Source organism: Schistocerca serialis, chromosome 4 (genome assembly GCF_023864345.2).
Source record: "Schistocerca serialis cubense isolate TAMUIC-IGC-003099 chromosome 4, iqSchSeri2.2, whole genome shotgun sequence".
Classification (NCBI taxonomy): Eukaryota; Metazoa; Arthropoda; class Insecta; order Orthoptera; family Acrididae; genus Schistocerca; species Schistocerca serialis.
In genome coordinates, this window is record NC_064641.1 from 896,737,221 (window position 1) to 896,760,388 (window position 23,168).

At 45.0% G+C, this 23,168-nt stretch overlaps 1 protein-coding gene across 1 annotated transcript in view; it reads right to left on the reverse strand.

The window, feature by feature from the left end:
* LOC126473568 (inositol hexakisphosphate kinase 1-like) overlaps positions 1–19,968 on the reverse strand; it is a 72,601-nt gene extending 52,633 nt beyond the window's left edge. The window contains exons 1-4 of the mRNA XM_050100702.1: positions 19,664–19,968; positions 19,317–19,570; positions 18,861–19,060; positions 18,351–18,526 (exon numbers count right to left, since the gene is read on the reverse strand). Coding sequence (XP_049956659.1) covers positions 18,351–18,526; positions 18,861–19,060; positions 19,317–19,570; positions 19,664–19,696 — 663 coding nt within the window. The 5' untranslated portion in view covers positions 19,697–19,968. The remainder of the gene's footprint in view (positions 1–18,350; positions 18,527–18,860; positions 19,061–19,316; positions 19,571–19,663) is intronic.
* Between the last annotated feature and the right edge of the window lie 3,200 nt (positions 19,969–23,168).

Here is a 23,168-nt window from a genome sequence, read left to right on the forward strand (position 1 = left end):
CATATGCTCTAAAACCTTACATACACTACTCGTGAGAGGAAAGGGGCGATAGCTAGAGGGGAGATGTTTGTCCTTTCCAGGTTTCGGAACAGGAATGATGATAGCTTCCCGCCATCGTCTGGGAAAAGTACTGTCGGTCCAAATTCGATTATACATGTGAAGGAGGTAACGCAGACTATGGGTTGATAAATGCAGCAACATTTGGACGTGGATACCATCCGGTCCTGGGGCGGAGGAGCGAGAAGAATAGAGTGCATGTTGGAGTTCCCGCATGGAGAAAACAGTATTGTAGCTTTCGCGATTTTGAGAGGAGAAAGCAAGAGGTCGCACTTCCGCTGCACGTTTCTTCGGGAGAAACGCTGACGAGTAATATGAAGAGCTCGAAATCTTGGCAAAGTGTTTACCCAAGGAGTTAGAAATTGCGACGGGGTCCACTAACGTATCACGCGCGACAGTGAGCCCAGATACCGGGGAGAAATTAGGCGCGCCTGACAACCGTCGAATACGACTCGAAACTTCCGAGGAGGGAGTGAAGCTGTTAAATGAGCTAATAAAGAATTTCCAGCTTGCCTTCTTGCTATCGCAGATGACGCGACGGCATCGCGCATGGAACTGCTTATAGCGGATACAGTTGGGCGAAGTAGGATGGTGGCGGAAAACGCGAAGAGCATGTCGCCACTCACGTATTGCGTCACGGCATGCCTCGTTCCACCAAGGAACTGGGGGGCGCCGGGGCAATTCAGAGGTGCGTGGTATTGAATGTTCCGCAGCTGTAAGAATAACGTCGGTATTATGTGTGACCTCATCGTCGACACTAGGAAAGTGACGGTCATCGAATGTCGCTAGGGATGAAAAAACTGTCCAATCGGCTTGGCCAAACTTCCAGCGTCGCGGGCCCATATATGGCAGTTGAGGCTGCAGTCTAAGGACACATGGAAAGTGGTCACTCGAGTGTGTATCATCAAGGGCGAACCATTCGAAGCGTCGAGCTAGCGGAACAGTACCGACCGTAAGGTCCAAATGAGAGAAATTTGTTGTGGAGGCAGACAAAACTGTAGGGACCCCAGTGTTGAGGCAAACTAGATCCGCTTGGTGAAAGACGTCTAGCAATAGTGAGCCACGTCGACAAGGATGTGGAGATCCCCAAAGCGGGTGGTGGGCATTGAAGTCCCCAACCAGCAAATAGGGGGGTGGAAGCTTACCAAGAAGATGAAGGAGATCAGCTCCTGCCATTGGTGTGGACGATGGAATGTATACAGTACAAAGAGAGAACTTGTATCCAGAAAGGGAAAGACGGACGGCGACAGCTTGGAAGGAACAGTTTAAGGGGATTGGGTGATAATGGAGAGTATCATGGAGAAGAATCATGAGTCCTCCATGGGCTGGAGTGCCTTCAACAGAGGGGAGATCAAATCGAACGGACTGAAAATGGGGGAGAACAAAGCGGTCATGGGGACGCAGCTTTGTTTCCTGAAGACAGAAGATGACCGGCAAGTAGGATCTTAAGAGGATCGACAATTCATCCCGATTGGCTTGAATACCGCGGATATTCCAGTGGATAATGGACATAGGGTGAACAGAAAATGGAGGAATGTGACCAAGGTTGCCGTCAACTCAACGACTGCTCAAAGCTTGTGACCGACAGCATGGAATGGCATTCAGCCGAAGGCAGAAGGTCCTGATCCATAGGTTGTTCAGAAGCAGCTCCTGCCACCAGCGATCGGCCGCCAGCAGTGCGCCTCGGCGACACAGAAGACGGCCGAGGGCGATTTCAGCCAGGTGGGGCTGTAGATGAGACACGCCTTGGTGGAGAAGGAGATGAACTGGGTTTCTTATTAGCCTTCTTGGAAATATGATGTTTAGATGAAGGAGGAACCAATGGTTGTGAAGTTGGGGTACGTAAAAAATCTTCACGAGTATGCTCTTTTTTCGAAGTCTTGGAGTCTGACTTTTGGGCTCGAGATTTAGCAGAACCCGATGAAGGGTGAGCCGTAGAGTGGGTACGCGAAAGTGGTGAGGTTGAACGGGCGATCTTTGCGCTGGCCGATCTGACGACCGTGGCACCAGAGGTGAGGTCACAAGTCTGCGTGGTGGCCTCCTTTGCTGGCCAAGGAGAAGCAAGGACAGTGCTGTATTTTCCTGTCTGAGGCACGGTGGGCTGTCGACTGGTGAATAATTTTCGAGCAGCAAAGGTCGACACCTTTCCCTTCACTCTGATTTCCTGGATGAGCTTTTCGTCTTTAAAAATGGGGCAATCTCGAGAGGAAGCAGCGTGGTCACCCATACAGTTGATGCAGTGAGGGGATGGAGGTGGACAAGCACCCTCATGGGCATCCTTGCCACACGTAACACATTTGGCCGGATTGGAACAGGACTGGCTGGTGTGATTGAACCGCTGACACAGATAGCAACGCGTAGGGTTTGGGACGTAAGGACGAACGGAAATTATCTCATAGCCTGCTTTGATTTTGGATGGGAGTTGAACTTTGTGAAATGTCAAGAAGACAGTGCGGGTTGGAATGATGTTCGTGTCAACCCTTTTCATAACTCTATGAACAGCCGTTATGCCCTGGTGAGACAGGTAGTGCTGAATTTCGTCGTCAGACAATCCATCGAGGGAGCGTGTATAAACGACTCCATGCGAGGAATTTAAAGTACGGTGCGGTTCCACCCGGACAGGGCAGGTGTGGAGAAGCGAAGTACGCAGCAATTTTTGTGCCTGGAGGGCACTGACTGTTTCTAACAACAAGGTGCCATTCCGTAATCTGGAACAAGACTTTACAGGACCTGCAATTGCGTCGACACCTTTCTGAATAATGAAAGGGTTGACTGTGGAGAAGTCGTGACCTTCATCAGACTGAGAAACAACAAGGAACTGTGGCAACGATGGAAGAACTGCCTGTGGCTGAGACTCAGTGAACTTACGCTTGTGAGCAGACATAGTGGAAGGTGAAGAAACCATTGCGGAAGAATCCCCCATGATTACCGGCGTCTCCGATGGCGCGCTCCTCCCTTGTGGGGGCCCTCTCTGAGGGCACTCCCGCCTTAGGTGATTGTTCACACCTCCCGACAATCGGACGGAGGGACCAATCGGCACTTTCGGAAGGTATCAGCTCAGGTAATCACCCCTCCCTGGGCCTGGCCGTTACCAAGGGGTACGTACGTGTCCTACCTGTTTACCCGGGACGGGGAATTACGCGTTACCCTGTCACCGGCTACGCACGAAAATGCGTGGGTCGGCCTTCAGACATGCACAGAGACGAAGAAAGAGAAAAGGAAAAACAAAGAAAGGAAAACGAAAGAGGAGAGGTCTCAAATGCCACAGCGGAGAAAAGGGTAAAGAGAAGAGGTAAGGAAAAGAGAAGGACAAAGGAAGGATGAAGACATACAAGCACAGAAGGCGAAGAATGCGTTACATTTACGAGCGTCCGTCTCCGGACGTAGGCACAAACCATACTCCCAGAGGGGGAGAAAGGGAAGGAAAGAGCCAGTGGTGAGGCGAGGGGGGGGGGGGGGGGGGGGCGAAGACGGGGGATAGGGAAGGATGCGGAAAAGGAAGGTATGCAGCCCAGAAAGGAAGGAGGGCCACATTAGCTCGGGGTCCCGTGCTCGCTACGCACATATTCACAAAAGAGGTATCAGTCAAGAAGATGTGTAAAAATCTAATTTTTGGGCCAAATAGTTTTTGTGAAATCGAATGATAAGTGTGTCAAAGCAGTGGGAACACCATGTGTCTGCACAGGCGAGCAGTGCAGTGATGACAAAATCGCGCACAGCGAGGAATGTGGAGAGCACGTGACTGCAGCAGCGAAAGGGTTAATGAAGAGACAAAGCACTAGAAATTTCAAAAAATTGCATTCCAACGAATAAAATTCGTGAAGTAAGACACTTCGATATTTTTTTTAAATAAAGAAAATATTTAGCATCGCACAAGGTTTGAACTCTTTACCTTTCACTTACTAATCCAACGCCCTAACCGTTATGCTAGCGCAGCTCGTCCTGCTATGTCTCTCCATAAGGACTCTAACAGGTTACGCAAAATTCTGACAAACACTGTTGGTATGCCTATGAATTACTCGCACTTCGTCAAAGTACAATAGGAAATAAACAATTACTGCTGTTCTTCATTGAGAAAAAGCGGTTTGTGAAATTGATACAAATATCTTTCCTTGCTATCGCCTGAATTAGGAGTCTTATTGCTTGTTTGGTTTAATTAATTAATAGAAAATGAAGCAATTGGTATAAAGAATGGTTTTTCCAAACATTCTATAAAACAAAGTCTGCTATCAAGACATTGCTTTTGGTCTATTACTTTATTTATGACTGAACGTTTCTAAAACTGAAGACACTGGTCCCTGCTCTGCTCTGCAGTCAAGATCTGGCAACGTCGTTCTCTGTTCATTGGCTGACTGTATTTTTTGACGTCAGATGCGCAGAACGAACCTAAACTCGGCCGCCAACATAAATGACGTGCACTTTACCTCCACAAGATACTGCTACATACATCACATCTCTGAAATTTTAATCCTTAACTTTTCATCACTTGAAGAAGCATCCCAGACACTACCTCCATACGTTATCCAACCTGCCGATATCCTACTGCTGCCTTGGGTCAACACTATTCAACCCCTATAACACTCACAGTGCTCCTCCTCATCAACCACTCACAGCACCTAACCCCGTCTAGCTGATCTTTTCAATTTGCTGCATATCCCAAAACTCCCTACAGACATTCCACCAAATCCAGAATTGAAACATTCCTGTAACAATGTTCTTAACCTTTTCACTAAAAACCTCAGCACCACAGAAGCTTCATTCCTATCCAAAGACCTCATCTTTAGCCCTACACCCAAATTTAACCTTGCTGAGCTCGTCAGATCTACTCTCTTTCTCCCAATTCCTGCAATGGGAACACTTCTTTGCCACCCATCCCTCCAACGAAAGCAAATCTAATCCCAACATTGAATCCTGTCTATCATTTTCACCCCAACAATCCTGGACACCAATGTAGATGGTTAACGTGCCCCATTGAAAGAACTTCGGCTCTCACTGAACACTATTTCCAATCAGCTGTCCAATACTAGCCTTCCGCATCAAATATTCCAACCACTCCTTCACCGACATTCCACCATCACCACCTCTTTACTCCTCGATCCCTTCTCAGCACTGTTGATGCCACTTCCCTATACACTAACATCCCTCATGTCCATTGTCTTGCCATTATTGAACACTGGGCTTCCCAGTGTGCTTCCGACTCCAAACCTACCACCTCCTTGCTCATACAGCTTACTAATTTTATCTTAACTCACAATTTTTTCTCCTTTAAAGGAAAGGTATACAAACAAATCTGCAGTACAACCGTGGGCACCTGCATGGCACCCTTCTATACCAACCTATTTATGGGTCATCTAGAGGAGACCATCCTAGCCTCCCCAAATGCCAACCCCCTAGTCTGGTTCAGTTCACTGATGATATCTTCATTATCTAGACTCAGGGCCAAGGCACCCTATCCTCATTCCTGCACAACCCAAATGCCTTCGCTCCCATCAGCTTCACTTGGGCCTCCTGAACCCAGTGTGCCACCTTCCTTGACATTGACCACCTCTTCTCTGATTGTTCCATCCATAGCTCTGTCCACATTAAGTATACAGGGTACTTTTCTGGCTCAATATTATGTAAAATTCAACACATATCTCTTTCAGGCACTGTTTATAATGTATATGTTTTACAGATTTGTTGTTGATACCAGATAATGCAGCAAACTTTCTAAACAAATTAGAAGTATTTTGAATATTTTTGAACCTTCTTAGGGTTATTAAAAAAGTTACAAAGAAATAGATGCAATTTTTTTCCAAAATGCTTCCCCAAATTGAGGTACCATTTAATCCAATGTTATACATTGAAAGAGACCAAAATTTTACCAGATATGCATGACATGATGGCTGAGGCAGTACACCTATTTATTTCTACCTATTCTGTATATTACAAGGATTAAAAAATATTGCATCTTACATTATAATTTTTATAATTTTTACCTAATAAAAATATTATTTTTCTATAATTTAGTTGATTCTGCAATAAAGCTTAGGTCTACTACGTAAGTATGGACTATTGCAAGTTTCAGAAAAAAAATTAGAGCAATGCTTTATAAACTTTAGGAAATATTTGTACCTGAATTCTGAAAAATACAACTTACAGGGAGTTGGGAATGAAGATATGAGTCCAATTAAACTGTGCCTCAGAACATTCCTGAAGCATAGTCTTCATCCTGCAGCATTTCTTCATCTTCTTTTCAAGCTTTTCTTGGCATAACTTTTAGCACTTCTTGCTTCTTTGGTAGCTTGAAGAGCAAATCTTTCAGCTTCATGCACCCGTTGTCTGTCACACACAAGCAACTGATCTTCCATATTAGAGCCACATTTTATGCCTTAATGTCTCAGAACTTCAAACCTTCCTATCACTCCATCATTGAAAGATATCACTGAGTCTAGTACACCAACATTTTATGTATTTATTCCTGCAAAAACATTCTTGGGTAATCTTTCCCATATGCCATGGTTGAAACTTCCATTTGTATTCTGAATGCCCCATGAAGACATTTAGTAAGCAAAACAAGTTCACTCAGGTCTCTAAAAATTGGTTTTATTTCATTCATAACAGGCTCAGGAAGAGAATTCTTATGATGGTATATTTGACCACTTTCTTTTGCTTTTTGGTAACCACACCAAGAATCTGCTCCTTTAGGGTTAAGTACATGAGCAGGGTGGTCATCTGTGGACAACTTATGAAAGTAGGTGGCCCATACAGCTTTTCTCATTGCTGTAACATCATTCAGCAGTGCAGTTCATCTTATGGTCAGTCCATAATAACTCTGAAGAAGGTTTATTTCAGTTCCTGTCAATCTGCCTTGGCCAGAAAGAGATTTTCCATAAGATAGCAACTTTCATTTCTCTTCGTAGCTTCCTCAATCTAGCACCCATCCTCTTTTGCACATGTCCACAACACTTCAGTTTTGTTACCAAGATATCACTATAAACATTGAACTCACTAATTTCATTGAAAGCTTTAGAGTCCCCATCACCTAGGTACTTCATATATCTAACATTATAAACGGGCACCGACCTCTGAAATACTTTTAGAGTTCCATCACACTCCATACCACCACTGAAACCATCATAATTCTTACAACACTGATGTTCAATATGTCCTTCAGTGTTACCATGGCAGGTGTGGCAGTACTTAGATAAGCACTCAACACCAACAACTTTTCCATTTTCCAGAGAAGTAGCACTTACAACACCATTCAAGGAACGATGCCCTCAACGTTGCCATGTCCCATCAAGTGCAACCGCAATGTCCTTGGTTCCACTAATATTTACCATTTCATAAATGCTTTAGACACAACCATCAAGGCACCTAAAAGTAATTTTATTTACTTGCTGAACCTACTGGGAGGAGGAGGAAGGTCCATCAAACCATAAAACATTTAAGCAGCCTTATTCACTTTTCTATTGCACACATTGCATACACTAACTTCAAATTCACATCATATGATTGGGTTGTTTGAGGGAAGTGACCAAACTGCGAGGTCATCGGTCTCATCGGATTAGGCAAGGACGGGGAAGGAAGTCTGCCGTGCCCTTTCAAAGGAACCATTTGCCTGGCGGGATTTAGGGAAATCACGGAAAAACTAAATCAGGATGGCCGGACGCGGGATTGAACCGTCGTCCTCCCAAATGCGAGTCCAGTGTGCTAATCACTGCGCCACCTCGCTCGGTTCACATCATATGAATTACGCACAATGTTCGAAGACATTTTTGAGGTAGATTTATTGCAGGATCTACACAGAACAACTAATTTTGATGCTAAACCGTTCCTGCTACTTTGCTGTTCAGTTATTTCCAGACAGCCTACACCATCACATTGTTTACATTTCGCCACTTCCTTTATCAAAGAAGATAAGATGCCCACAGCAACAACAGCAAATCCACAGTAAAAAAAATTGAATCGCCAGGAGGCGTGGCCTGTGGGAGTTTCTTCCCTGAAGAACTGATACATAGGTTACTTTCAAAAGTGTGGCTTGCTTTGTTTGTAAACTGGTTACCATGGAATTTTCTTTTTTGAATTTCTTGATACATGGCATAGTTCATATTTATTGCACACTAAAGGATATGTACTTCCACAAATATATGTAGCACTTAGGCAACAAACATTCAGTAACATGTGAACACACTGCTTCAGCGAAACAAAAGTAAACACTAGCAAAGATAATCATTTACAGACACTAGAAACCTGCACTGTTACCAACACATACAATGTATCACACATTTAATTGCTGGGAACAGGAAGTTCACGGTTCTTTTCAAAATAATTCTGGTTTCTCTAACAGAAATAAAGGGGCCATGGTGGCATACATGACCATAACTTTAAAATTTGGTATATATAGGTCATTTTTCATTTGAAACCCTATAAATTACATACCAAAGTAATCAAGAAAGACTATAGAATTTAATAAAGTCATAAAAATTCAATTCTTCCACCATTTATAAGTAATCTGTATCCTTAAACCCACCAACAGTACTTGTGTTTTGACAGCTGTCATCCTCTCCATACCAAGAAATCCCTCCCACACAGCATGGCCACCCAGGGATGGCCTATCTGCAGTGACAAGAAATTCCTCGCCCAGCATGCTGAGGGCCTCACCGTGGCCTTCACAGACAGGCGCTATCCCCCTGACCTAGTCCACAAACAGGTGTCTAAAACCAGTCCTAAGAATCGATATGTCTCCAGTACAGTGAGTGGATCATCATTAAGGTAAAGTTCTGGTTCTGGATGAATGGTACGTAACTGACAGAAGTGCATGACACATGACTTTGCAGCCAGAACAGGAAACTGTGGGCTAGAACCCATGACTGCACTTTGTGGATGGCTCCCTGTTGGCGCCGCTCAGCAACACCAGTGCTGGTGGAGCAATACGAAATACAGAAGTCGTCTGCATACAGAGAAGGTGAGACGAATGATCCTACAGCTGCTGCTAGACCATTAATGGCCACTACAAATACAGACACACTCAATACAGAGCCCTGCGGGACTGTGACCCCATTCTCCTGTATATGGGGGGGGTGCGGGGGTCCAACTGTGGGAGGCACCAAATTGGACATTGAAACTACAAAGCGACAGGAAATTTTGGATAAAAATCGGGAGGGGGCCTCTGAGACCCCACTCGTATAATGTGGTAAGGATATGATGTCGCCAGGTCATGTCATACGCTTTTCATAAGACACCATCGCACCACATCCAGTTGAAGATAATGAGGAGATGTCACTTGTAGTCAGATGAGAGGTGTTTAATCATCTGACTGTGGATCCGATCTGGCCCAGAAGCTGTGTTGGGACAATGTGCAAGGGTGGGTTGGTTGGTTTAAAAGAGGGGGATCGGGACCAAACTACGAGGTCATCAGTCGTTTTTCCTTAATAAAACAATGTCACAAGTGTGAGAATAAAATAGAAGAGATGTATAACACAAAATGGAATGAAAGGAAAGACAACAAGAATGAAGAAAAGACAACGAACACTAAAAGGAACAAAAGAGGACAAGAGAACAACAGAGAGATGCAAGAAACAGTTAGAAGAGAGTAAAGCAAGAAATCAGATTACAGTGGCTGGCTGACCACGAAAATAAAAAGGAAAAGCCAGTCACCCTGCAACACATTAAAAACTTCGCCCTAAAAGCACTAGGGTGGAAGACACAGAGGGACAAAGGACAGGTGCTAAAACTCAGATCAAATGATAAAACCCACTCTCATGGATGAAACGTAAAACCAAATCAGCCAATGAGGTGTTGTCTGCTAAAATCAATCATAACAAGTCCGGCAACTGAAGATGAAGTCACAGGGCAGCCAAAGAAGGACATAGCAGAAGAATGTGAGCCACTGTCAACTGTGCACTGCACTGACACTGAGGTGGGTCTTCACGGCGCAGGAGGTAGCCGTGGGTCACCCATGCATGGCCAATACGGAGCCTGCAGAGAACCACAGAGTCCCTGCGAGATGCCCTCATCGAGGATTTCCACGCAATTCATGGTCCACTAAATGGCTTGCAGTTTGTTGTGCATACTGAGATTTTGCCATTCCGTCTCCAAAAACTGAAAAAAAATTTGTGGCATAATAATGAACGCAGGTCAGTTGCAGGGATGCCAATCTCCAGAAGGGGTTTGCGTGTAGCCTGTTTGGCCAGCCTGTCAGCAAGTTCATATCCTGGTATTCCAACGTCACTGGGGTCCAGACGAACACCACTGAATGACTGGATCGTTCCAGGGCATAGATGGACTCCTGGATGGACACTGCCAAAGGATGATTACAGTAGCACTGGTCAATAGTTTTCAGGCTGCTCAAGGAGTCGGTACATACAAGAAAAGACTCCTCAGGGCATGAACAAAGATACTGAAGTGCACGAGAAATGGCCACCAGCTCTGCAGTGAAGACACTGCACCTATTGGGTAAGCAATGCTGTTCAATATGACCGCCATGCACATAGGCATATCCAACGCGACCATCATCCGTAGAGCCACTGGTGTAAACCACTTCAGAGAGACGTCAAGAATCGAGATGAAGTGACAGCAGAGAGCTGCAGGGTGAATGGAGTCATTAGGGCCAAGTGACAGGTCCAAACAAAGCTGCAGCTGAGGCATACACCATGGAGGCGTACATGAGTGGACCGCAAGTAGAGGTGGTAAAGTGAAGGACTCCAGTTAGGAGAGAAGGGACCGCACGCAAACTGCAATCGTTAGCCCTGACCTAGGCCTCAAATGCGGAAGATGGACTGCCTGGGCGGGAAAAGGAGATGGTAATTTGGATGCTCAGGGGAACTACGAATGTGTGCTGAGTATCTGGTGATCAGTTGCACACGTCTGATCTGCAATGTTGGGCCACCAGCCTTCACCAGTACGCTGGTCACCGGACTCCTCCTAAAAGCTCCTTTCGTTAGTCGCACCCCACAGTGGTGCACAGGGTCGAGTAGATGCAATGCTGAAGGCTCTGCTGACCCATGAACCACGCCCCCATAGTCAGTTCGGGATTGGACAAGTGCTCTGTAGAACTGCAGCAGCATAGAGCAATCTGCACCCCAACTGGTGTTGCTCAGGCAATCGAGGGCATCAAGGTGCTGCCAGCACATCTGCTTAAGCTGACAAAGATGAGGGACCCAAGTCAATCTAGTGTCTAAAACCAGTCCTAGCAACTGTTATGTCTTCACTAAAGTGAGTGAACCGTCATTAAGGTAAAGTGCGAGTTCCGGATGAACAGTAAGACACCGACAGAAGTGCATGACACATGACTTTGCAGCTGAAAACTGGAAGCCGTGGGCTAGAGCCCATGACTGCGCCTTGTGGATGGCTCCCTGGAGGCGCCGCTCAGCAGCAACAGTACTGGAGCAGCAGTACGAAATGCAGAAGTTGTCTGCATACAGAGGAGGCGAGAGGGAGGACCCAGCAGCTTCTGCTAGAGTGTTAATGGCCACTAAAAATACAGACACACTCAATACAGAGCCCTGCGGGACTCCATTCTCCGGGATATGGATGGAACTATGGAAGTCACCAACTTGGACATTGAAGGTGTGCAGCAACAGGAATTTTTGGATAAAAATCAGGACCCCACTCATAGAACGTGGCAAGGATATGATGTCACCAAGTCATGTCATATGCTTTACGTAAGTCAAAAAAGACAGCAACCAGGTGTTGGTGTCTGGATAAGGCTGTTTGGATGGCAGACTCGAGGGACACAAGATTATCAGTGGTAGAGCGACCCTGGCGGAAGCTGCCCTGACAGAGTCAGTAGGCCATGTGAATCCAGGACCCAACCCAACCGCGGACACCCCATACGTTCCAGCAGCTTACAAAGAACCCTAGTGAGGCTGATGGGCTGATAGCTATCCAGATCAAGCGGGTTTTTACCAGATTTGAGCACTGGAATGATGGTGCTCTCCCGCCATTGCGATGGAAAGACGCCATTGCACCAGATCTGGTTGAAGATGACGAGAAGATGTCACTTGTAGTCAGATGAGAGATGTTTAATCATCTGGCTTTGGATGTGATCAGGCCCAGGAGCTGTGTCAGGGCAATGTGCAAGGGCACTGAGGAGCTCCCATCTGTAAATGGGGCGTTATAGGATTCACTGCAGTGTGTAGTGAATGAGAGGACGTTGTCTTCCAGCCACCATTTGAGTGTGCAAAAGGATGGGGGTAATTCTTTGATGCAGAGACTCGAGCAAAACGCTCGACAATCGCATTTGCACCGGTACATAACTCACTATTTATGGTTACACCGGGGACAGCTGTTGGGGCCTGGTACCTTTGCCCATATATGGGAAGTTGCCATGTAGCACCTAATGGTGCAGACATATCTCTCCCAACACTCTCTCTTCCATTGTTTGATAAGGTACGGAGCTGTTTAAAGGCTATGAGGAGCTTCAGGGACGGGTGTCACTTATGCTGCTGTAGAGCTCTCCAACACTCCTTAATTGCTTCAGCGACTTCCAGTGACCACCAAGGGATTGCCTTATGCCTCGGGCACCATCGATGTTACCATGTGGGGGAGATTCAGCGATGACAGCAGAGGTGAAAGTTCCCCAGTCCGCCTTGTTCAAAGCCCATATGGGCAGGTGTCTGTGCGCAGTGATAGGAAGACGGGGAAGTGGTCACTACCACACAGGTCATTATGTGCTCTCCGATGGGAGATGTCCTGGGCTACAAATTTATAAATCAACGGCCGAGTAACTACCATGAGCCACACTGAAATGTGAGGTGACCCCAGTATTTAAGAGGCAGAGGTCGAATTGCAACAGTAAAGTTTCAACATCCCTGCCTCGGCCAGTAAGCGTGGTACCACCCCACAAGGGGTTATGGGCATTAAAATCTCCCAGAAATAAAAATCAGTGCAGCTAATACACTCAGGGGTACTGCACCATCTGGAGGAAAATATACATTGCAGACAGTTATTTCCTGCGTTGTCCTTATCCTCACAGCCACAGCTTCAAGAGGTGTTTGACGGGGCACATGTTCACTGCAGACTGAGTTTACGACATAAACGCAAACTCCACCTGACACTCGATTACAGTTGCTATGGTCCCTGTAACATCCCTTATAGCCGTGGAGGGCAGGGGTACGCATCGCTGGGAACCAGGTTTCCTGGAGGGCAATGTAGATAGCAGGTGTAAAGCTTAACAGTTGCTGTAGCTCAGCCAGGCGGTGGAAAGGCCGCCACTGGAGGATGAATTGGGAAGGCATGGAACATTCAATGAGGCAGTTTACACCTCAGAGTCACCTGCTGCCACTAATTTATTGCCTGAGCAGTCTATATCCATTGTGTCTGAGGGTCTGGCGAGATCTAGGTCCTCAGCGGACACAAAAATCTCCGCCCCATAATCAGCCGCAGATCTTGTAGGTAGTGGTGGTGTGGGTGCCACCACAATTTCCTTGATCTTAGGGGTTTTCGTTTTGGATTTCTCTCGCTACTCCTTGTGTTTCCCTGGCTGGAAAGATTTCACTGGCTCAGTCTCTGGGATTAAGGATGAGCGTAAAGCCCTACGACCAGCTGCTTTTGGGCTCTTCAGCCACTGGTGGGTGTCGTCTTCCCCACTAGAAGAACCCTGGGAAAGGAGTGACCCAAGGGACCCCTTCCTAGTGAGAGAAGCCAAAGAAGACTTACGCTTCTCTGGCTTAGAAGTGGGGACGGACATCAATGATGGTTGGGGGAGAAGGGGGGGGGGGGGGGGTGTTGCTCCCGAAGTAGGTGGTGCAGAAACAACAGGGAAGGAAATGCTCCCCACCATCAAGGGGGCAGGTGTAGTCTTCCAGCTCTGAGAGGTGACCTGGGTTGGCGGAGCTGATGGTGTCAGAATTGTTGCAGCAGCTGCATAAGACGATGTCATACGCACAGGATGCAGGTGTTCAAATTTTCTCTTAGCCTCAGTGTACGTCAGTCTGCCCAGGGTCTTGTACTCCATGATTTTCCTTTCTCACTGTAAAATCCTGCAGTCTGGTGAGGAAGGGGAATGATGCTCTCCACAGTTGAGAGAGATGGGAGGTGGGGCACATGGAGTATTGGGATGGGATGGATGCCAAAATCTCGACAAGTGATGCTGGAAGTACAGTGGGAAGACATGTGGCCGAACTTCCAGCACTTAAAGCACCACATTGGGGGAGGGATATATAGCTTGACATCAATGTGGTAGACCACCACTTTGACCTTCTCGTCACTCTTAGTTGGCGGGCAGCTTGTCGTCAGACTGCAAAAGAAGGTCTCTGAGGAATATAATACCCTGGAACATATTTAAGCTCTTATAAGGCGTGATAGTAATGGAAACATCCCCCAGCTTGTCACAAGCGAGTACTGCCTGTGACTGGGCAGAGGATGCCGTTTTTATTAAGACTGACCCTGACCGCATTTTGGACAAGCCCTCCACCTCCCCAAACTTGTCCTCTGAATGCACTACAAAAAACTGAGGCTTCATCGAGACAAAGGAGTCACCATCAGCTCTCATACATATGAAGTACCGAGGCGAATAAGGTTCGTTGTCATCCTTAGCCTCGCGTTCCTCCCATGATGTGGCAAGGGAGGCGAACATTTAGGATCATACTTCCTTGCATTGTACTGAGACTTGGAACACTTAGAGACTGCTGGTGTTTGATCACCATCAAGTGATGACGTGGTGTGTGTCATCCGCCCTGATGCCACCCACTCCGACCAGGGGCCCTCCCCTCGGGCACCATCCAGCCGCAGCAAAAGCAACCCGACAGGAAGGCCACTGCCAGGAGTCCCGATGCCCCTGGGTAACAGGCATCTAGTCCTTGGGATACAAAAGGAGTTAACGGCACAGGCATGAGCAGAGCAATCCATGTGTGACCAGGGGGCTGCAACCAACAGGGTACATGGCAGCCCCACCACAACGGACTGGCTATGGTGCTGAAAACGACACTCCATAGTGGGTGGAGGAAAACACACCCAGGAAGGTGTGATGGAGGATGAGCAGGACTGCAATGCCACAATGAGAAAGTGGGCTAAAAATCTCAATGCACGATTGACACTAGGCACCTAGCCCTTCCCCAGTTGGCTTGCTCTTCAGGAAAATTTTGATAATTGGAGGTCAAACCCTACAGGGGACCATCACATAAAGGCTGAAAGGTGCGAGACTCCTTTTAGTCACCTCTTATGACAGGCAGGAATACCCTCCGGCCTATTCTAACCCCGAGCCTGCAGGAGGTGTGCCAGTAAAGTTTCAATGTCTTTACCACTGCCAGTGATCACTGTTCCATCCCCCAAACGGTTATGGGCATTTAAGGCAGCCGAGACTAGGAAAGGTGGGGGGAGCTGGGACATGACATCATCAAGAGGGAGATAAACATTACATATCGTAAAATCCTGAGGTGCTCTTACCTGAACAGTTACTGCCTCCCACAGTGTATCAAGAGGTACAAGGTCACTATATACAGAGTCAAGCACATATGTACAAACTCCAACCAATACCCTTTCATAGCTGGTGCGATTCTTAAAATAACCTCAGTAGCCACAAAGACAGGGGTCCAAGTTGCTGGAAACCACGTTTCCTGGATGGCAATACAGAATGCAGGGTAAGTGTTTAAAGGCTGCTGCAGCTCAGCCACACAGTGGAAAAACCCACTGCAATTCCACTGGAGGATCAGACTCTCTGAATACTGTGGGGGCATGAATCGACACGACAGGAGGGGGGGAGGGAGGGGTGGTTATCACCTAGGGACATGTGCTGCCGAGATGTAAGGGGATCCACCGATATACATTCTGCGGTACATTGCCTGGGGAGATCTGGTGCCTCAAGGGTCACCGGGATCTCCACCTCGTGTGCAGGAGTGGTGTGGGGGCCATCAGAGTTTCCTTCGTCTTAGAGGACTTCTTTTTGTCCTTGTTCTTCTCCCTGAATTGGTTTCAGGGACAGAGGAAGAAAGAAGTCTGACAGCCAGTAGCCTGTGGTTCCTTCAGCCACCAGCTGGCATATGGTTGTGGACCAGCAGGAACCATGTTCCAAGGGACCTCCTCCTAGCTAGAGAAGGCAGAGGAGGATTACGGGCCTCCAGCTCTGGGATGGGGACTGGTGTGCCCGGCAGAGGGGGAGCCAATGTCCCAAAGCAGGTGTGGCGGAAGCACCACAAGGACCCCTAACTGCCTAGGGGGGCAGGTATCAGTGGGCAGCTCTGAGGGCCACTGTAGGGAGCTCAACAGAGGGAGGCATCATTGACAGAGATTGCAGCTGTAGCATAAGATTGTGTGATTTCTATGGAGTAAAGATGCTCATACTTTTTCCTGGTCTCTTGATATGTGAGCTTCCCCGGGGCCTCATACTCCTGGATTTTCTTCTCACACTTAAAAATGGAACAATCTGGTGATCAGTAAGAATGGAGGTTGCCGCAGTTTACATAGGTGGGGGTACAGGTGCAAGAAATGTCCACAATCTCTGCAGACAGGGATAGCAGGACAACAACAAGAGGGTACTACATACACTTTAAGCACCCCATAGGACAAGGAACATAGAGTTTTACGTCACACCCATAAACCATCACCTTGACCTTCTCAGGCAATGTAGCACCCTCAAAAGCCAAAATGAATGTCCAGTAGCAATTCTGTTTTCCCTTCGTTCCCTATGGACATGACAGATGAAATGCACATCCTGTCGCTCATAGCTCATTTTCAGATTTCAAAAGAAGATCACGTTGACAAATGACGCCCTGGACCAATTTGAGACTCCTGTGGAGAGTGACAGCCACAGGAATGTCACCCAACTTTTCACAAGATAGCAGTACCCATGACTGGGAAGGAGATGACATTTTAATCTGGAGGGAAACACTCTTATCTTAGAGATGCCTGCAACTTCCCTGTATTTGTCTTCAATGTGTTTGACAAAAAAATAAAGGCTCTTTGGTCAAAAAGGCGTCCCTGTTGGTCGTGGTAAGACTAGGTACTGGGGCGAGTAGTAGCCCTATGTTCCTCCTACGGCGGGGCCAGGGAAGGGAATGCATTGGGACTGTATTTTATTGCATCATATCAGGCCTTTCCATTCGAAGACACTGGCATGACTGTGTGAATACCAACAGGAGGAAACAGGGGAGGAGGTGGATAGCTACATAATGAACACTGACAATTCTGAAATATATATGCAAGAGCAGTAACTGGTATAAATGCAAAAACACAGGGAAGAAATTGTGGATGAGGGTAGATCCAGCACAGTAATGGTTGTGGGAAAAAACAGGCTGCACAGACTGAAAAGGATAATGTAAGGAAAAGCGAAACATGCGAAGCCAGTCTGAAATACAATTACTGTAAGAGGAAGTAGTATAGAGCTATTGCAGTGTGGATGGTGGGAGATTTTTTTTGTTTGTTTTTTGTTTTTGTGTGTGTGTGTGGGGGGGGGGGGGGGAGGAAGGGTAAGAATTGGATAAGAGATAGGAACAAGGGTGACGCCTAGATGGGCTAGACTGAGAGCTGTTGTATGTAAGAATTTGTTGAAAGAACAGTCCCAACTGATGCAATTGTGAGATGTTAGTAGGAAAAGATAGATTGCTACTTACCATAAAGAAGACACGTCAAGTTGCAGAGAGGCCAATTAAAAGACACTCGTGCTCGTCTGCAACTTGACGTGTCTTCTTTATGGTAAGTAGCAATTTATCTTTTCCTACATTGTTGATATTCCTACCCAGCAATTCCATTGTTTGATAAGATGCTAGCAGCATGGAGTTGAAGGGTGAGAGGAGAGATGTGGGACGTTATGCAGTTCATCACACCATGCTGAGCAGCATTACTTTAGTAGTCAAAACTCAGCAGGGGGGACAGTAATTTCATTGTACAGTATCTGTCTTATCATCGCTGGGGCTGTCCAATGCACTCCGCTGGAGAAGTTGAGTAAGAGTATGATGAAGCCCTTTCAAAGAAGCAAGTAAAACAAGGCAGTTGTGAATGACTGTATACTATCAAGTAACAGGAAATAAGGACGAACGTGTGGAGTGCACCAAACATTGTGTAATTTATCACAAAGTTTCCCAGGGAATTTAAACATCTCCCTTCATTCATTCCATCCACTCTGTGTGTTCTGTACTTTTATTTTCCATATGGGTATAGTTTGAGCTATATACTTTCACTGTACAGCCATGACAATTCCTACACCACTATGAGATGGTCCTTGGATGTATAAATAAAAAAATAAATAAGCTAAATAAATACCAAAATACCATGTAATGTAGAATAAGTCATGGTACACAGAAACAAAGTGACAAAATAATAATAATAATAAGAAGAAGAAGAAGAAACAACTAATAAGAGACTATACTGACCTGCATTCCTCCGATACGAACACCAAGTTTTCCAGATGTTGTGCTAACAACTTTGAACATTTTACTTTGTTTCTTTGGCAAACTTGCAGTATCTCCATATTGGCGTGTGCCCATTTTCAGATCAAGAATACAAGGATAGGTAAACCTAGATGCCAAATTTTCGAGTAAAATAAAATCTGATTATTTGTTAAGTAGATATTTTCTTCCACTCTGTACATTGACAATTTTAGTACTATTTAATTATTTCATGCTTGCATATTGTCTCCTCTTCCACAACTCACTTATCAGTAACATTCACAAAGAAACTTTTACTTTCAAATAAATAAAAATAATTGCTGTAAACAGCTGTCCCTTTACATAGGCCTACCTAAAATACTTATAGCCTAAGTAGCTAAATAGTTTGAACAATGGACACATATTTATGGCGATGAGAAATCTCTACATTATCAGGACTTGGCCTGACTCATACATACACTGCACAAACGGTGCCCCTGTTTTTGAAAAGGATACTTGGTTCCTGTTCACCAACTTTAACAGTAGAAATCATCTTCTGTAACTGACGTTCATAACACAGAAGTACCCACGGATTGACAGGCACTCCAGATTTTGGGATATCCATTTGATTTTCATTTCTTATGGAATCTTCTTCAAATAATTCATTGTTGACGCCTTCTGTTTCAATACTACCTGTTCGACGAATACGGATTTTTCTAAAAACAAGACGAGTTCGTGTTACCAGTCTTCTCTACTGAGGTTGAGTATTAAACAGTACGAGACATCCAAACCCTTACTATGAATGTTGCCTCACAGGTCTCTAAATGGGCAGCAATCTCCTTCAGCCATCATATAATTCTCATTTGAATTTCTGTCAGGAAACATTCTTGGTAAGTGTCTGCTACAAAAGCGCGCAAAATCTGCTCAAAAAAGTACTCCCCAACAGGAATCTCAGTAACTACTTAGATTTACCTTTTTGTGCTGCGTTGATTTTGCTTCGGAGAATAGGAGTCCGTAGGAATGGCAATGAGCGATATGTATCCATCTTCTTCGGGTACAGCTTTCACTTGTAGCGTTCCGTAAAATTTTGGAGTGAAATTTCGAATGGCATCTGGAAGCGTTTCGTAAAACTCTAGCTCTCTTTTCACTAAAGGCTTGCAAACCGTATACTCGTCTAAGCAGAGCATAGATGAATGTCCTCCTACCTGATGAATAAATGGCTCTAACTGGGAAACAATAAAAATACATTACCGTCCTTCTAATTAATGGTACTGTCAAGTAGTCGCAAAATAGCTTCCATTGAAAAATAGTGCACTTACTTTAATAGCCAACTTACTTCCAGCTTCATCCATCAGCTATTTGTTGAGGCATGTGTTTCTATGCCTGCTAAAGTATTTATTTTCCTTTGAATGGGTGGACCTGACGTTCGTAGCAGACGAATTTCGGAGAAATATCAGACACTAAAAAATCAATAATTCACGTACCTACGCCCTGGATCTCAGAAAACTACGCGCGCAATGTCGAGACTTCTGTCTCTGTTTCCTTTAAGACTATTATTTTTATAACAACACCGTTTCGGGCCGAATTTAAAGTGTTTACACGACGTTGTAAAACACAGCAGACAACTTCCACCACAGCGATATATCTGACAAACTTCAATTACTACACACTCTGGATGCACTACGAACTCAAACAACATATTTGCTTTCAAGAATCTCTGCGATTTTTCTCCCAGTTTTAATTTATGGAAATGAGAAAAATGATGTACTTCTTAATTACTCATTAAATATCCCTTTTACCTCACCATCAGTTTAATTTCGTTATGTTCACTTGAAGTTGTGTTTATCTGATATCTAAAACGATAGTTTAATTAGAAAAAGGAAGAGTACGGCTTAACATCTCGTCGACAACGAGGTAATCAGATACAGATTTCTATAGGTGTCTCACATATGTAAACTCCGCAGTGCTGAAGTGATTGTTATAGTGGTCTTCAGTTCGAAGACTGGCTTGAGGCAGCACTTGAAGCTTCTCTAACCCTTGAAAGCCTCATCACATCCGAATAAGAACTGCAATCTATATCTGTTTGAATCTGCTTACTGTATTCATTTCTTACTCTCCCGCTACAATTTTTACCCCCACCCCCCATAAACACACACACACACACACACACACACACACACACAGCCATTTCACTCTATTACCAAATAGACGATTCCATGATCCCTCACGATATGTTGTATCAATCGGTTGCTGCTCGTTGTCTACATCCGCATCTACATTTGAACTCTGCAAACCACCGTGAAGTGCATGGCAGAGGGTACGACTATTTTATTAATTATCAGGCTTTCTTCCCTTTCCATTCAATTAATGGGGCGCGTGAAGAATGCATAATGCCTCTGTGTTTGCTGCACGTAATCTAATTTTGTCTGCTCGAACTCTTCGTGAGCGATACATAGAGGATTGTAGTATATTTACAGAGTCATTATTTAAAGCCGTTTCTTGAAATTTTGTAAGTACACTCTCTTGGGGTAGTTTACAAAGTGTTCAAATGTCTGCCAGTTCAATTTCTTTGGCATCTCTGTGACACTGTCTAACAGGTCAAACATGCCTGTGACCATTCGTGCTGCGTTTCTCTATATACTTTCAATATCCCCTGCGAGTACTAGTTGCTGATACGCTTCCCCAATGTTCTGCAAATAAACAGAAGTATATCACCTGCTTTACCCATAACTGAGCCTGTCTGGTCATTCCATTTCATATCTCTACAAAACACCCAGGTAACGGTATGAACTGGCCGGTTCCAACTGTGACTCATCGATATTATAGTCATAGGATATTAAGTTTTTTTTCGTTTTGTGAAGTGCAAAATTTTACATTTATGAGTATTTAAAGCAAGCTGCCAATCTTTGCACGATTTTGAAACCTTGTCAAGATCTGACCGAATATTTATGCAGTTCCTTTCGGACTATAATTCATTACAGAAATCTGTATCATCTGCAAAAAACCTGAGGTTGCTATTAATATTGTCTGCAAGGGCATTAAAATACAACACTAACACTTCCTTGGAGCACACCTGAAGCTAATTCTGCACCTGTTGACAACTCTCCATGTAAGAGAAAGATCCTCAATCCAGACACAAATTTCATTTGATACTTTTGACAAGAAACGTACATTTTGTACTGAATCAAATGATTTTCGGAAACGAAGAAATATTACATCTACCTGACTGCCTTGATCCAAAGTTTTCAGTATGTCACGCGAGGAAAGTGCGAGTTGGGTTTCGTGTGATCGATTTTTTTCGAAATCCATGCTGGTTTCCATGGAGTGAATCATTCTGTTCGAGATCTCATTATGCTTGAGCTCAGAAAATGTTCTAAGATTCTACGGAAAATCGATGTCAAGGACACTGCACAGTAGTTTTGTGGATCATTTCTACCAAATTTCTTGTAAACAGTTGTGAGCTGTGCTTCCTTCCAACTACTGGACACAGTTCTTTGTTTGAGAGATCTATGATAGATTATAGTTAGAAAAGGGGCTAACTCGGCCACAAATTCAGTATAGAGTTTCATTGGTCTCCGGAGTTTTGTTCGATTTTAACGATTTCAGATATTTCTCTACACCACTGACAATAACACTTAATTCGCTCACCTTTTCAGTGGTAGAAGGATTAAATTGGGGTAACTCTTGGATTTTCCTTTTGTAAAGGAACATTTGAAAATGGAGTAAAGCATTTTGAGCAGTGGCAGCTTCTGTGAGGGTGAGCGTGTGATCCTACTGGCGCCATTTGTGCGCACATTCCATCGATTCTGGCTCTCGTCGTATTATCCTTTCTTGGCTCTATGTTCTTTCTGGGACTGTGTGGTAGGCAGGGATTTTTGTGGCACGGAGCTGGACGGGTGTACCTAAGTACACGGCGTCCTGGCGACTGCAGCGAGTTGAAACCATTGACCGTTGGGCCATGGAGGCCCACGTTTTCCTGCAGTGTTGACCGTTGTTACTGGTGAGGTTAGCGGGGAAGGAGCGGCTCTCGTTGTGTGCAACCTGGCTGTGAAGTGCATCAGTTAACTGTGGTATGCTAAATACGCTGAGTTGTAGAGTACAACTTGTTAGCAGCTACGAGCAGTTGGGCCGTCCTATCCTGTGCCTACCCGGAGTCCCGAAGCTATTGGCCTCCTTGGCATTTATTTGAGGTTGTATATGAACACTGTTCAATAAGGATTCTACTCAAAGATGGTTGATTCTGCCTGGGTGTGATATGGACAAGAATCTTGTTCCTTTATACCTTTTAGTGACCTGTTTTGGGGCTGTGTGTATCGATCTATAAGCACCAAGCCAGTATTTTGCAATGTTAATCTATTACTTGAAATCATTGTTTCTTATCATTGAGTATTTGATACTACTGTTTGTAATTTCTGTTTGTGGTAGACCTTATGACCCTTCCGAGGGCGAGTTATTGGTTTTGACCTGAAACTAATGTTCTGTGTGATCAACCTAAAGGTACGCACATATGGGGTCATGTGCATGCACATGCTTGTATTTGCACGCTCTCTTACTCTATGTTGAGGAGCCCTTCGGGTTATAGGTGTATATTTTAATTGGTCATCTGCCATTTGGTGTGTATCCAAATTACAGTGTCTATTAGTCCCAAAGAGGCCCCAGTAAAGATATGCCTTGACTTATTTAATCTTTTTTGAATTGTTATGCGATTATTCTTTTAAATGGCTTTGTACATTGACTCTTCTTATTGCTAGGAAGGTTAACTTGCAACGTTTATGAATGGACCGATTCTGTACTGAAGTTTTAATAGTAGGTTTCCTTGAAGAT